General features: G+C 47.1%; 1 protein-coding gene across 1 annotated transcript in view; it reads left to right on the plus strand.

Moving 5' to 3' along the window:
• LOXHD1 (lipoxygenase homology domains 1) overlaps window positions 1-14065 on the plus strand; it is a 193395-nt gene that overhangs the window by 63739 nt on the left and 115591 nt on the right. The window contains exons 12-14 of the mRNA XM_019531681.1: window positions 1391-1526; window positions 8898-9052; window positions 13032-13192. Coding sequence (XP_019387226.1) covers window positions 1391-1526; window positions 8898-9052; window positions 13032-13192 — 452 coding nt within the window. The remainder of the gene's footprint in view (window positions 1-1390; window positions 1527-8897; window positions 9053-13031; window positions 13193-14065) is intronic.

Consider the following 14065-nt stretch of genomic DNA (forward strand, 5'->3'; position numbering starts at 1 on the left):
CGTGGCCAGCACCAGGTCCAACAAGGCGTCCCCCCTGGTGGGGCTGTGCACCTCCTGGGTTAGATGGAGGTCCTGCACTCTGGCTAGGAACCTTCCTGAGTGGTCAGAGCTGGCTGACTGCTCTTCCCAGCAGATGTCCAGGAAGTTCATGGTGTTTCATATTTCATATTTCACAGAGGAGTAAAAAGGTGGAATGCTCTTCTGGGCAGACTATTCTAATTTTTCTCTGAGCCTAATCTGCATATTAAATGAACTGTTTCAAACAGGAGACTTTACCATCTTCGACTCTCTTATGGACTACGAACTCGCATTTCTCCCCAGGAGAACGTTTACAATCTTTTCTCTGATGCCTGAAGGAGGAGGGTGCTTGTGCCTGAAATCTTGCAATTAGAGATTTTTTTTTTTTGCGAAAATCTGGTTGGTCTAATAGAAGATATGTCCTCTACTATGAGTTCTGATCCCTACTTGGTAATTAGGGCAACCTTCTGGGAAGCAGGAGATATGGATCCAAAACCTCCTCAAGCTGAGCTGAGCCCAGAGCCCCAGGACCCCCTAAATGATTTGGCCCAGAGTGGACACCCCCAGTGCAGCTGTTCAGGAGTGATAGGTGTTGTCAGTGCTCCTGCCAGGTACTGAACCACCTGGATCCCAGAAGTGCCTTTCTCACCGCTGTGGGTCTGACACCTCTGTCCCAAAGAGGAAGAGGTCAAACCTACCCTTGTATCTAGCCTTTGCGGCTGAGTGATGGGGGGATCTGGGGGATTTGGATTGCCGTTGCAAGGCCCGTAAATCTCCCCATACACAGTACAGACAGCTTCAGCACTTTAGGCTGTCAGATAGGGGCAGGGAGGCTAAATTTTAGGTGTTGCGATTCCTAAAATGAGGAGGCGCCTTAGAGGTCAATTAGGATCTTATTCCTTGCATCTTTTTTGTCTAGGGCTGTAATCTTTTCAGGCCATGCATAGCCCTTCATACACAGTGTTTTGCCTGGTTCAATAACAGGCACATCATGGGCACATATTTCATTAATGATCAATAGCTATGAAAACAAAATTTTCTCAATTTTCCCCGAATCCCATCCCTGTTTGGGGAGCATGGGGGGATGGGGTGATTGGCCAAACAGCTTTGCCTGAGAAGGGGGAATAGGAAGGTTGGAGAAGGAAAGGGATGAAAAGGACTCTGATTGACAGACAATAATCTCCTTTATTCTGGATGATCTTCAGACAGCAGCGTGATAAATGCAATGTAAGAATAGGGTTTCTAATGTTTAACATGTATTCTTTCATTGTTATGACCTACCCTTCCTTCCCAGGCAAAGTATATCAGAAACGAGGGGTGGTTTTTTTGTCTTTACATCTGTGAACTCATGTGGTGTTTCGGTTTAATTAAGGTGACTCTGCTGAAAACGCTGACAAAAGAGAAATATACATTCAAATGCGACCGCTGGCTAGATATAAATGAAGATGACAATGAGATCGTGAGGGAGCTCCCTGCAGAGGGACCGCTGGTGACTGAAGTCATGCCATGTAAGAATGAAGAACTCTTGCTGACGGCTTGCTTAGTGACTGAATAGAAATAAGTCTTCTTTGTCTAAGAGACACACGGATAGACCTGGGCAATTCAGTTAGTTGCTTTTTCTGGCTCTGGTTCTGCAGTATTTTGTGTGTGCATCATTAACTGCATAACACATTAGAAATGCTAGGCTTGGTTTTGAGCAGACTTCTCTTTAGCTGGAGATGGGAAAGATGAGACCAGAGCCTTGTGGTTCCTAAAATACCCTTTTCTACTCATGCTTTTCCCGGTGCATTTTAACATGCAAAGCACAAGGCTGGAATAAAGACATGCGTGTGCATGCATGCACACATGCACGCATGCATGCACAACGAATGCCTGCTGAAAATGGGCTCTAAAACGTAATCATGATTTTTCATTTTCAAGGGTCTTGTTAAGTTTTATAATTGTGTATACGGGCAAAAACACTACACTACACAGTGGGCACCTTCCCCAGTGCATGCAACAATTCATATAAGTGGTTACCATCTAGCTTTAGTGAAGAAGCCTGAAAGGACTCCTTCTATTCACAAAGGATTGCTGCCTCCTGCTTTTAGTAGCAAAGCATTCAATACCCTTTCTCCCAGGGATGTGAGAAGATTTACTTGCACATGCAGGGACACTTTCCTGGGGATTGGATTAGCCTGGATCTGCCTGCTGGGGAGGCTTCTGCCCCTTTCTCTGCAGTATCTTGTGCTGCCTGCTGGCAGAGATGCGGTCCTGTGCTCAACAGACCATGACTCTGTTATGGAAATTCCCATGAACTCCATGATCTGTATGCAGCCGAGTTGCTCCTCTGATGATGAGGAATAATTGTAATTGCAAATGTTATTAAAATGTAAATAAACTTTTTAAAAATATATTTTCAATCAGCGAAGAAGAGGTTGCTCATGTTTGAAAATGCAGGCATTTTCCTCTGAGGGAGCGACTTGTACTGGGCACCAGCAAGTTGTGATAAACCCAAGGAAGGCATTTTGCTTCCGCTGTTCACCCAAGTGCCAAGATGGACAGTGGTTCTCAATATTTTTAGACTTAGGGCACCCCTCATAGACTCAAGGCACCTCTAGAATAATGCCAGCTCTTAACTTCCACTCATTTTTTTGACTTTGGAAAACTAAGAGAGCAATTCTTCTGTTGCAAAGAGCTCAGAAGGATCACAGCAGGTTAACAGTATGGATTCCTATTTGAAATCTGTGGGTTTATCTTGCGATGCATCTTTACACACTTCACACTGGCAACATTGCGTGGCATCCCACCTCACCCTGGTTGAGACTCCCTGATCTAATAGGTTGCATGTAGGTATCTAATGATTTCTGATTTAGGCACTGCCCTAGGGAAGAGACTGTGGGTAAGCTGCACCAACCCCCAGACAGCCACAGAGTCATATTTCATTCCCTGTATGCTCCTTGATCCTGGGAGGCAGCTGTATATTGTTGGGTTTTGGCAGCCAGCAGACATATCTCTAAAGGCCCTGCTTTAATCCTGTTCCTGGGAAAAATCCTACAGTCTTTGTGTATGGAAGGTCGGACTAGAAATGATCATTGCAATCCTTTCTGGTCTTTGTGTCCATGAATCTATGAATAAGCAGTGAATCATTACCTGACTTGGCTACTTAGGCCTGTGTATTACAGGCATAGGAAATAGCCCACTTATTATTTGCAAGTTCTCTACCTTTTCCAATCTGCCTAAGGGAATAGGTGGCATGGTGGTGGCCCTCTCTGGATCCAAGGCTGTGGTAGCCTCTGTTAGGGTTTATGAGGAGTGAATATACTGCTCATTCCCTTGCATATGCACGTACTCTAAGTCACAGTTTGTCACTAATTGGGCACTTAGTTGCATAAGTGCCTGTTGATTGACTTCATCTGCCTTAACATTATTTGGGAGACTTTGACCAAATCACTTTTCCCCTCTGCCTTATCTTTTCTTTGTTGAGAAATCAGGGTGAGGTCATTTATACCTCAACAAGGCACAGAGGCTTCATTCATTCATACATATAAAACATTTAGAGATCCTCAGGTGCAAGATACCACAGGAGTGTCTATTATGATTGCTACTACTTCTCATGTAGCACATGTGAGGATTATGAGCATTAGCTGGGCTTTATTAATGTGAGGCATTTATAACATATGTGTATAGATATGTGGTGTATGTGCAGACCCCTGTGGGCTGGGTGAATACCAGGGATTCAGGTTTTGCACAGAAAACAGAAAAAAAACGTGGATTTTCCCTTTTAACCAAGAAAAATATGGATTTTTCATTTTAAGAGAGAAATGTGTGGATTTTCCACTTTTGTGAAGAGCTCTCTGCAGGTGGGCAGAGCTCCAGCCTGAGAAGGGGCTGGGGGGAGCTGGAGGAGGGCAGTCAGGCAGGCAGTAGCATGTGCATGTGCACACTCACACATGCATATGGCTGCCAGGCAGCCTGGAGAGCAGCTCCTGCAGGTCAGTCTGGAGGAGGGGAGGAGGGGTTGAGGCCCCAGTAGGGAGGGAGGGGGGAGGGAGCTGGGCAGGGCTGGGGCTGGGGCTACGGCCCAGCTCAGGTGGTGCATGGGGCTTAGGGCTTGCGAGCATGTGTGGCCGCAGGACCCAGGCGGGGAGTGGGACAGAGTTGTAGGAGGCTTGTCTGGGGGTTGGGGTGCACTGTCTCCCTGCTGCTGTGTGCACTCCCATGGCACAGGGGGAGCATGTGCCCCCCAGATCTGGGTGTGGAGCAGGGGGAGGGACAGGTGCAGGCTGCCTGCTGCAGGCTTGGGCTTCCCACTTTGCTGCCCTTCTGCCCTCTGGGGCCTCCACAGCCCTGGCACAGCAAGGCAGAGCAAGGTGGAGAAGCTCCTTGCTGCCACTGGGAGCTCTGTGCCACCCTGGCAAGGCACCCCATGCCCTCCTGGCAGCAGTGGGGGTGGCAGTGCACAGTAGTGCCCCTTGCTGCTGCTGGGCAGTCAGGGGGCACCTCAAAATGGTGGCACTGAGCTTCCCTGCCCAGCTCTGCTATGCCCTGCTGCACCAGGAACAGCTTGCTGGGTTGTGGAGCCCCTGAGGGGAGGGCAGCAGGGCAGGGAGCCTGAGCCCATAGCAGGCAGCCTGCCCCTACTCCCCCCCCACAGGATCAGCTCCTGCCATGCCACCCATGGGGACAGGGAGCCAGGCTCCATGCTGTGCTCCATTGCAGCAGCTGCTGCCTCCAACAGGCAGCAACTGGGGCTCGGGTGCTGCTATGGGGGGCAGGGGGCATCAGAGCCGGGTCCCTGGCCTCATAGCTCTGGTAGCTGGAGGCCCCCTCCAGCAGGGCTGGGAGGTCTGGGGGCTTGAGGGGCACTAGCAGAACTGGGGGGCTGCAGGTGGGGAGTGAGGGGCACCAGGAGGGGTGGGAGTTTTTGGGCTTAGGAGTGAGAGGCCTGAAATAGTGTCCTGATGATCAAAGGGGGCAGGGGGAGCTCTGATTTTCCATGATAAAAAACCCAAAGTCAACTACAGGCAGTCCTTGGACTTACGACACAATTGGTTCCTAAAAACTGCATCTTAAGTCAAAATGTTGTGACTTGGAACTGTTTTCCCATAGGAAACAATGTTATAAATGTGGGACTGGTTCCTAAAGCAAGGAACCCTATTTTCACCAAAAATAACCAAGAATTTTGTACTCAATCAATTATAAATGAGGAATATAGGTACATTCATGTATTTATATTGTAAATAGCAATCATATTGATTTGGAAGGACTTCTTTGAGGTGACTTCGCTAGACTTTTTGAAGGACAATTGACTGGAGTCTTCTCAGGAGTCTTGGCTGCGGGTTCTTCTGGAGTCTTGTCTGCTATCTTAAAGAAAGTGTCCAAGGAAGTTTGGACAGATGTTCTCCAGGGAGGCGGGTGATGCAGCGAACTTGTTTGCTGGCGTGGCATCACATCAGATCAAGGATCTCGTAAAGTCAAAACTGACCTCAGAAAGTTGAAACAGGGTGTCAATTTATAAACCTTGTAAGTTCAAAATGTTGTAACTCGAAACATTGTAAGTTGAGGACTGCCTGTACCAACATTTATAGATACTTAGAATTTATTTTATTTTAGTGATTAAGGCACTTGTAGGCTTCCAAATTGCTTTAAAATTGTAAATGTATCAATAAAACATTGTGTTCAAGTGGTACCTATGTATATAGTGACATTTCATTTTAATCATGGATTTGGGGGTTTTAATCAGAGAATTTGTGATTTTTATCAGAGAATTTGTGATTTTTAAGCAGAGAAAACCAGGATCCCCTGGCAATTACTGTGTTGCTAGCAAAAGATTTAAATTGACCATTATTATCTTTTAATTAAATACAGACCAATAGCTGTAGACTCCTCAATGGCCTGGGCTCAGTCAGGCAATGGAGGAGGCCATTCTTTTGAGGCTTACTTCTCCTAATATGAAATCTGTGTCTGTGCCTGGTGTTCAGACCAAAGGAGTGGGCAGATTCCACCTTAATGCTCAAGAGGCTTTCAGGTGGGACTTCTCCAATGAAGAGCTCAACAGCCATTTAAAAACAAGCCTTTGAGAAGATGGGGAAGAAGGTTGTAGTTTGGTCTTGAGAAGAACAGGAAGCAGAGGATGCCAACACCAAGTCGTGTCCTTCTATTTGCATGAGGCAAATGCTAAGTTTAGGTTAGACTGTGTTAAGGGAAAAATAGGGATTTGAACCTGGGATTCCCAGGTTAATTGTCTAACCCAATGCTTCTCACCCCTGTTTAGATTCAGGGCACCTTTCTGTAACCTTGAAATCTACTTCCCTAACTCTAGGGCATGCTTCCTCTCTACAGTGGTATAACACAAGACTGTAAGTGGGAGATTGAAAGCCCCCTGCATAACCCGATGCTGCAGATTTATAATATCTAGTACAGGCATTCAGGCTCCTCATCATCTGGGAACTTAACTTGAAGAGTCCATTTTATTTTTTTAACTCTTCCTCTGCTACTTCTGTTTTCATGGAGGAATACATATGACTTCAGTTTGAGCAACTGTCCTCAGACACTGCATGTTCATCCAGGCCCCTGCTTCCAGGGCACAGTCTATGGCAGGGCAGAGGTTGTATGAGTTGGTGCTGAGGCCTGATGATGCACCCTAGAATCAGGATGAATCATGGGAGTCCAAACCGAAAGAAGTGCTGGGTGCATGTGGATAAAGGGCTTAGGGGATAGCACTCAAAACTCTTGCTCACCCCTGAAGTAACTGGGCTAAGTATGGCTTGGGTTTTCGGCAAGGGGCAGAACCAGGGGATAGACTGTGTCATTGAGAAAGTCCAAGGTACATCTGCACCCATGACCAGATCTAGGAATTTAAGAAGGAGGGTGCAGGAGATGCCACCAGAGCTGCAGGAGTGGATGAAGCCCTTGGCCCCTGGCAGGCAGATTCCATGTGGCAGCAGCTGCCAAGGACTTTTCTGAGTCCCCATAGCAGGTTCGACTCCTTCCCCCCTCAGCTTTGGGCGCCCACTTCCCTTCCCTCCTATTCCCCACCTTCTCCTCTGCAGCCGAGTTTTTTCTCCTGGCACAGAAGGGGGAACCTGCCCACTGATGCTATTGTCCCTGGCTGACTTGGGAGTAAAGGAAACCCCAGGTCTGCTCCTGCCCCACACTTGCTAGGACTTCTGAGTGGCAGCACAAAGTACTGGGTTTTCGGAGACAGTGGCGGCAGTAGGTGGGTCCCCCCTTCCAGGACCTGTCTGCTGCAGAGTTCCACAGTTTCAACTGGGAGCAGATGCTGGAAGCGAGTGCCGTCCAGCACCGCTGCCATTGCTGTCCCAGCCCAGCACCCTGCAGAGCCACTCCCTTCATCTGGAGCCCTTGGGCCAGTGGCAGAAGCATAGTGGAAAGGAAGGGAGCCAGGATCCTGCTGCTGCTGTAGACACAATGCTCAGCCCAGCCAGTGGGAGACATCCGAGGGGGATGTGGCAGAAAGGCACAGGAAGGGGGAACTTGCCTGTTGCTGCTACTGTCCCCAGCTGAGCCCAACACCCCATGCAGTCAATCACTGCAGCCCTCAGCTGAAGCAGGGCAGGAGCAGTCCTGAGGCTTGCCCTGCCCCTGGGTCAGCTGGGGACAGAAGGTCTGTCAGGTAGACCTTTCCTTACTTGCTCCCTGTTTGGTCTCCCCAGGTGTCCCATGCCAGCCACAGGAGACCCACACAGCTAGAGTAGGAATAGGAACTTTTGGTGTGTGACTGGCATTGTGGACAGGGAGTGCAACTGTGTCAGTACACTCCCCCTGCCCCTACACCCCACCTGCTGCCCCAGATCTGTCCCTGTCCACATCTTGGCAGCAAAATGTTAGGTTTCACTGGGCACATCTACATGTGCATATTAGTGTGAAGCAATAAACTGTGGAGCTTATTGCTCTGGGTGTGCTCTTTGAACGTTGCTTCCCCCCAAATCAATGTGCTGCAGAGGGGCTGGCTGGGGCATGAGGGTGCTTCAGCATGGGGCTAGCTGGCAGGCAGCCCTGGCCCTGAAGCATCCTCGTGCCCCAGTCAGCAGGGGCAATGTCCACACATGTGCTGCTGCTAAGCAAAAAACTCTGCAGTATGGTAGTACTTGCATTTACAAGTACTACCCTGCCGCAGAGTTAATTAGTTTACTCCAGCCTAATAGAGGCTTATGTATAGACACTCCCACCATTGGGGCAATAAATCCCATTCACTGGCTTATGCTCTGCATATGCCGGCCCTGGTAATGCGGTGGGGAGAAATGCTTGGGATAAGTGACCTCAGGGGTCACTTTATCCAACCTCCTCAGAGATGTAGGATGGTGTATTCCCAAACCATCCCAAACATATATCTTATGGCCTGTTTCTAGGCCATTCCTGTGACTGCTTGACTGATTTGCAAAGAACAGGAAAAACATATTACTAAGGAACCTCACGCTCACCTCTATCTTTCTAAAAGGTATAGACTTGTGCATTTGGTGCATTCAACATCTCTAAGCCCTGAGGCTCTTTTTGTGAGTTTGCAAGCATATTTCCCATCTGAATTCTCTGGGAACTACAGTTTTCCCATTCCAGCAAAAGTGACTGAAGAGTTGGTCTGCAGTTTTTAACCAAAAGGAAGAGCAGTTGCGTGTGCTTGCTTCGATGCACTGTGTTTCTTTCCCTTCGCAGGTCTTTCTGTTATTTGTGCTTTTGGGGTCTGCCTTTTTAAAAAACTGATAACCTGACTGGTGACATTAGAAATGTAAAAGTTAATACATAAGCAAAATTACCTGCAGAAAGTGTGGGCTGTGAAGTTGAACACTTTCCAACTAATCACAAATCTATGGGAAAGGCACTACATTTCAGGGACAATGAATTATATTGAAATTCCTTCATAATTTGTGTCTTCACAGTGATAAAATACCGAGTGACCGTCTGCACTGGAACATTAAGTGGGAGTGGGACAGATGCCAATGTCTATGTCTGCCTCATTGGGGACCAAGGAGACACAGGGGAACGTTTCCTCCAGAACAGCATTAACACCACAAATAAATTTGAGAAAGGCAATGTAAGTTGGCACAACTGTCTCTTCAACTTGACTGAATGGGTCGATTGTTCGGTGTGATGGTTTGCTGCTTGTTGAGGCACTGTCAGCTCCATGGGACATGGGGTTTACGGGAGTTGTTCCCAGGACAATTTAAAATATCGTTGATTTTATCTTAGGTACATGTTATACTGAGAGGTGAGAGCCACGACAGCTGTGAAAGATTCAGCTGCATCCCAATGCACAGTTAGGATGCCTTGAGGGAATGGGGCTAAAGGAAAATGGTGAGCATGGCAGAAGCATCTTCAGTGGTTTTAAGTCAAGGGAGGGCTAAGTGAGGAAAAGGAGGAGGAGAAAGAGATGCACTTTGTTTGGCAGTAGATGGGTGGGCTTTCATAGCATGCTTCAAGAAAGAGATGCCCATTAGGTCTCTGGCTAATGGTGACTCTTGGGATGGTGGTTTCTTGGAGAGGAGGAGCTCTAGAAAACTCCTCAGTCTGCTAAGAAGGAGAGGGAAAGTGCCCCATGACAAATGGCTGTAACCTTAACTTGGGAAGGGGGCTACTTAGGGCACCAGCCCTGGGTGCTGATTTGGAGGGGGCATCATAATGGCAACCCCCAGTGAGCCAGTGACACCACCACAGCCCATGTTGGGGGAGCTTGCACTAAAGGAGAAGCAGTGCATGCCTCCACTGGCTCCACAGACTGTGCAAGAAGGTAAGCATTTCCTCCCCTCGCCCCCTACCTCCACCTTGCAACACCCTGGGCATCAACGTTTAAAGTTACACCCGTGAAAGCTGGTAGCTGGGCAGGAAAGGGCAGACCAGCCCAGCCTGCTGCAGATGAAAATGAGAACCAGGTCCTTCATGTGTTTTGCTTGCATTTTCCCTCTGTCCCACAAAGTTTCACATAGTTTTCACATCATCTTCATTCACACTGTTCTTTCCAGACAATGGTGCAAGGTAGGTCCGTGGGCCTGCTTTGGTGCATGGAGCTGCATCTCCTGGCCCGTAGGGCTTCCCACAGGTCTGGATATTTGGCGGTGTGATGAATGGTGGCATCATTAACTGCAGTGGCTGTGGGAGCAACTAATGCTGCGAAAGTGTGTCCTGAGATTGCTTCCTTACCTCTAAATTTCCAGACCTGTGGGGAGATAACATGGCTCCATGGCCCGCAGATCAGATTTTGGTCACTCCTGGTTTAAACTGTTAGCACCTGGGACAGGATCAGACCCCAGGGTGGCCATGACATGCCCTGGCAGCCACCTGGCTTCTGCCCCAATCTGGTTCCTTGGGTAATCTCCCTTCCCTTGGACTGTCATTCCTTTAATTGTCAGCCAGCCTCTTACAGTGACATTAGTCTCCAGGTTTCTGGTGTGGGTTTTCTCTGTCCATTCCAGCTGCTTCGATCCCCATGCCCCTCTCACATATTTCTCTCCCAGTCCCCTCCAGGATGCTGTCTGTCTGCTCTCCCCCACTTCTCTAGCCTGCTTTGGCCTGGACTGGGGGCACTGATCGATTCCTCCTCCCCTCCCCTGTGTCAAAGTAACAGGGTTCAGGTCCCCTGTTACAAACCCAGTTAGGCATCCTATAGAGAATTATTTGCAAAGCTGATCACAGGATCACTCAGATCCCCATTTAGTGTCATTATAGATATGAAAGATTTCTAAGTGGAAAGAAGATGAGAATAAAAAAAAACCAATTGCCAAAACTGGCCCCTTACATTGCACTTGTGAAATCTGCTTCCGCACATGGGACCTGATCCTGCATTCCTAGGACTTCCAAGCTCCCACTGATATTTCTGGCACTGTCCAGTGCCCAAGTCAAGTTTTTCTTGTGTCCCTCAAACCTGTGTTCCTGGACATAGGGCAGCATTTTCATGCAGCAAAGCAAGCAGTCCTTGCAAACTGTGTGTGCTTGTTCACTTGTGCCATTTTTTTTTTTTTTGCACAGCAAAGGTTTATAAGCAGAATATGTTCACAAAATCATTTTACAGACACTCTTTATGGCCTCAGTTTGGAAAAGTAGACCCAAAATATAAAGGGAAGCTTTAAAAATAAATGTGACGGGCTGTTCCAAGGGGTACAGAATGTGTCAATTTTTTAAATTCAAGGAAAACTGCCTTTTTGAGATCAAACAGCAAACTGGATCATTTTTTTCTTACTATTAGTCTTGAAGTATGTTTTTGTGATGTTCCAGGGAAAAAAAAAGGTGCTTGGTTCATGTCAGACAGAAAAATATTTTAAACAGATGATCACTAGGTTTTTCTGTCTTTTTTTTTCCTGCTAAAAATGAACTAGACAGTAATTTACATGGAATAAACAAGGGAAAATAGCGAAACTAAACTTGGAAATCAAATCATGCTGTAGGTGATTAATAACAGCCAGATGATATAAACTAAAATGGAAACCATTAATGCATAATTGTTCTTTTGGCAGGAGGAACTGAAAGCTGGTGAGTGAAACAGAAAGATATAGAGGGCTTGATTCTGGCAAAACTTAAGAGCTTTCCTATTCCAAAAATGAACACCAGTTTAATTAAATCTATTTAATCCATTAATTAATTATAAGTGCATTGAATTGAACCAGTGCAAATCTCTGACCTAGACCCCTTTTCTGCTTTTGCTTAAATGGGAAGCTGGTTGCTGCAGCTAAAACTAGGTAAAGCAAGAGTTAAGCCTATTTAAGTGCTTCTGTGTGAGGGGTCTGCCATGGTGTATCTCCGTGGTTTCACTGGAGTTATCTGTGGACTGGAGACTTGATGAGTAGGAATAAGGCCCAGTGTTGAACCATGACTTCATTCTGGTCTTCATAGAATCATAATTTTCATTGAAAATTAGGGCTAAAAAGGACCTCAGGAGGTCACTTAGTCCAGCACCTCGCTCAAAGCAGGACCATCCCCAACTAAATCGTTCCAACCAGGGCTTTGTCGAGTCGGGCCTTAAAAACCTCCAAGGACAGACTTCCACATTTTGGTCCAGCCCTGTTGGGTCTTGAACAGTGGAGAGAGATTGATGGCTTGATCCTGCAGCTCTGTTGGATCTCACCCAAGCAGTCCAATTCTGCTTTAATAGCTGAACATTTAGACGTACATTTTGGTTGCCTTTTTTCTTCGAAAGGTTGTGTTGTTTGTTGTTGTTGTTATTTTAAATAAGTGCATGAAGCAATGGTTGATCTGTTAATCGTGACTGAATGACTTGTAACCCTATCAGCCTGTCAGTGGGCTTACTTCCATAAGGAGGTATGTCCCTGTGCTTTCTGGTGACGATGAAGAACCGCTCTCTTATCCCCTTTTCCCCCTACCTGAAAAGGCATTAAAAGCAAGGATTATTGGTAATGGTATTGAACATATAGTAAGTCACAAAGCTGTGTGTATCCCTACTTTAGGTGCTCATCCAACCCTGGTTATCGTGGGAGCACCTCAGGACCTTGTAATGTTTTATCCTCTTAGCATCTCCTCGTGGTAGAGATAGATGAACCCTGCTCTGCAACTCAGTAATGATGGGAAAGGCTCAGATCAATAAAAGTATCAATCAGTGAGTCAGGCACCTAAATACCTTGGTGAATCTGGCCCTAAGAGACTGGCCTGAAGCCACTATGGAAGTTAGTGACAGAGCAGGGATTTGAACCTGGGATTCCCAGGTTCATCCCCTGACTTAGTGGACTGCTCAACCTTTTTCAATTCAGGGCACCCTTCCATAATTTTGAGACATGCTGCCCTTCCTCCTCCACAAACTTCCTCTCTGCTGTGGTATAACACAAGACTGTAGGTGGGAGATTTATGGCCCCCTTCCTAACCCAGTGCTGCAGATTTGTAACACCTAGCACAAGTGTTCAGACTCCTCATCCCCTGGGAAATTCACTTGAATGGAGTGGGTGCATCTGTTGTGGAGTCTCTTGCTTCTCCCTGGGAATGGCTTGATTGCAGTAATACACGTTGGATCTGTGTTGGCATTTATGGCAGTGGTTTTTGCCTCACTTGTTTCTTTTTTCTCTCCACCAAAGGCTGATGAGTTCTACCTTGAAGCTGTGAATCTGAAGCAGGTGAGGAGGGTCAGGATAGGGCATGATGGCAAAGGAGGAAGCAGTGGCTGGTACCTTGCCAAAGTGATAGTGAGGGAAGAAGGACAGCCAGAAAGCGATGCTGTGGAATTTCCCTGTAACAGGTACTGACAACGATGCTCTCGAATCAAGCATTGGCTTAGATAGTCCTTGTCAGCCTCGAAGGAACCGAATTATTGTTCCAGGGCTCGAATTGTCTGAGAGCATCTGAACCCTTTAATCTTAGCCTGAGTGCAAAATGCTAAGGATTTCCCCGAGACAAAATACAACCTGCTAGTGCCACAGCTAGTGTTCCTGCAGTCGCTCGCTGCAGCAGCACACTCATCGTTACTGCCGCCTCCTGGTTTTGTGGCATATGAGGGGCATTGTTCCACTCTCATATGCACATCCCATCTTCCCAGGAGCTATGGGATGCAATTCTGTGTTTGAGAGTACACAGAGCTGATACGCTGCCATCATGCACCCTTCATGAGAATGAAGGGGGAAGCACGTCGCCTCTAAGTGGTGTCGGGTCCATGGGAGAAAAGAGTGTAACTCTGCCCTGTGGGCAAGTTACAGATGTATTCTTCTCTTTACCGAATCGAGTGGCCAAAAAGAGCATGGAGGAAGCTAGAACTGTGCTCTTTTACACACTGCACACTTCTTTAACCAGTATCTGTCTCAACATCGTGGAGAGAACAAATTAGCCATGCCTAGGCAAAACCACAGGAGACACAACTTTCATCAAGAATCCCGGTTCCTTAAAATCCCATTTTATTTTGTGGAGGACTTAATGTCTTTCTCGGTGAATTCCAGTAAATAACACTAAGATCCGGGGGGTGGGTCAAGATGTCTTTTCCTACAGGACACGGGAAATGTTAAATGGAGATGTGATTAATTGTTGAATTCCCAACAAATGTCGAACCCTTGGGTTTTATTTTGGTGTCACATCCCTTAGAAACCTGGAACAACTCCGCAGCGGTCAGTGGAGTTATCTT

The sequence above is a fragment of the Crocodylus porosus genome, unplaced genomic scaffold (assembly GCF_001723895.1).
Source record: "Crocodylus porosus isolate Cpor-Errol unplaced genomic scaffold, CroPor_comp1, whole genome shotgun sequence".
NCBI lineage: Eukaryota > Metazoa > Chordata > Crocodylia > Crocodylidae > Crocodylus > Crocodylus porosus.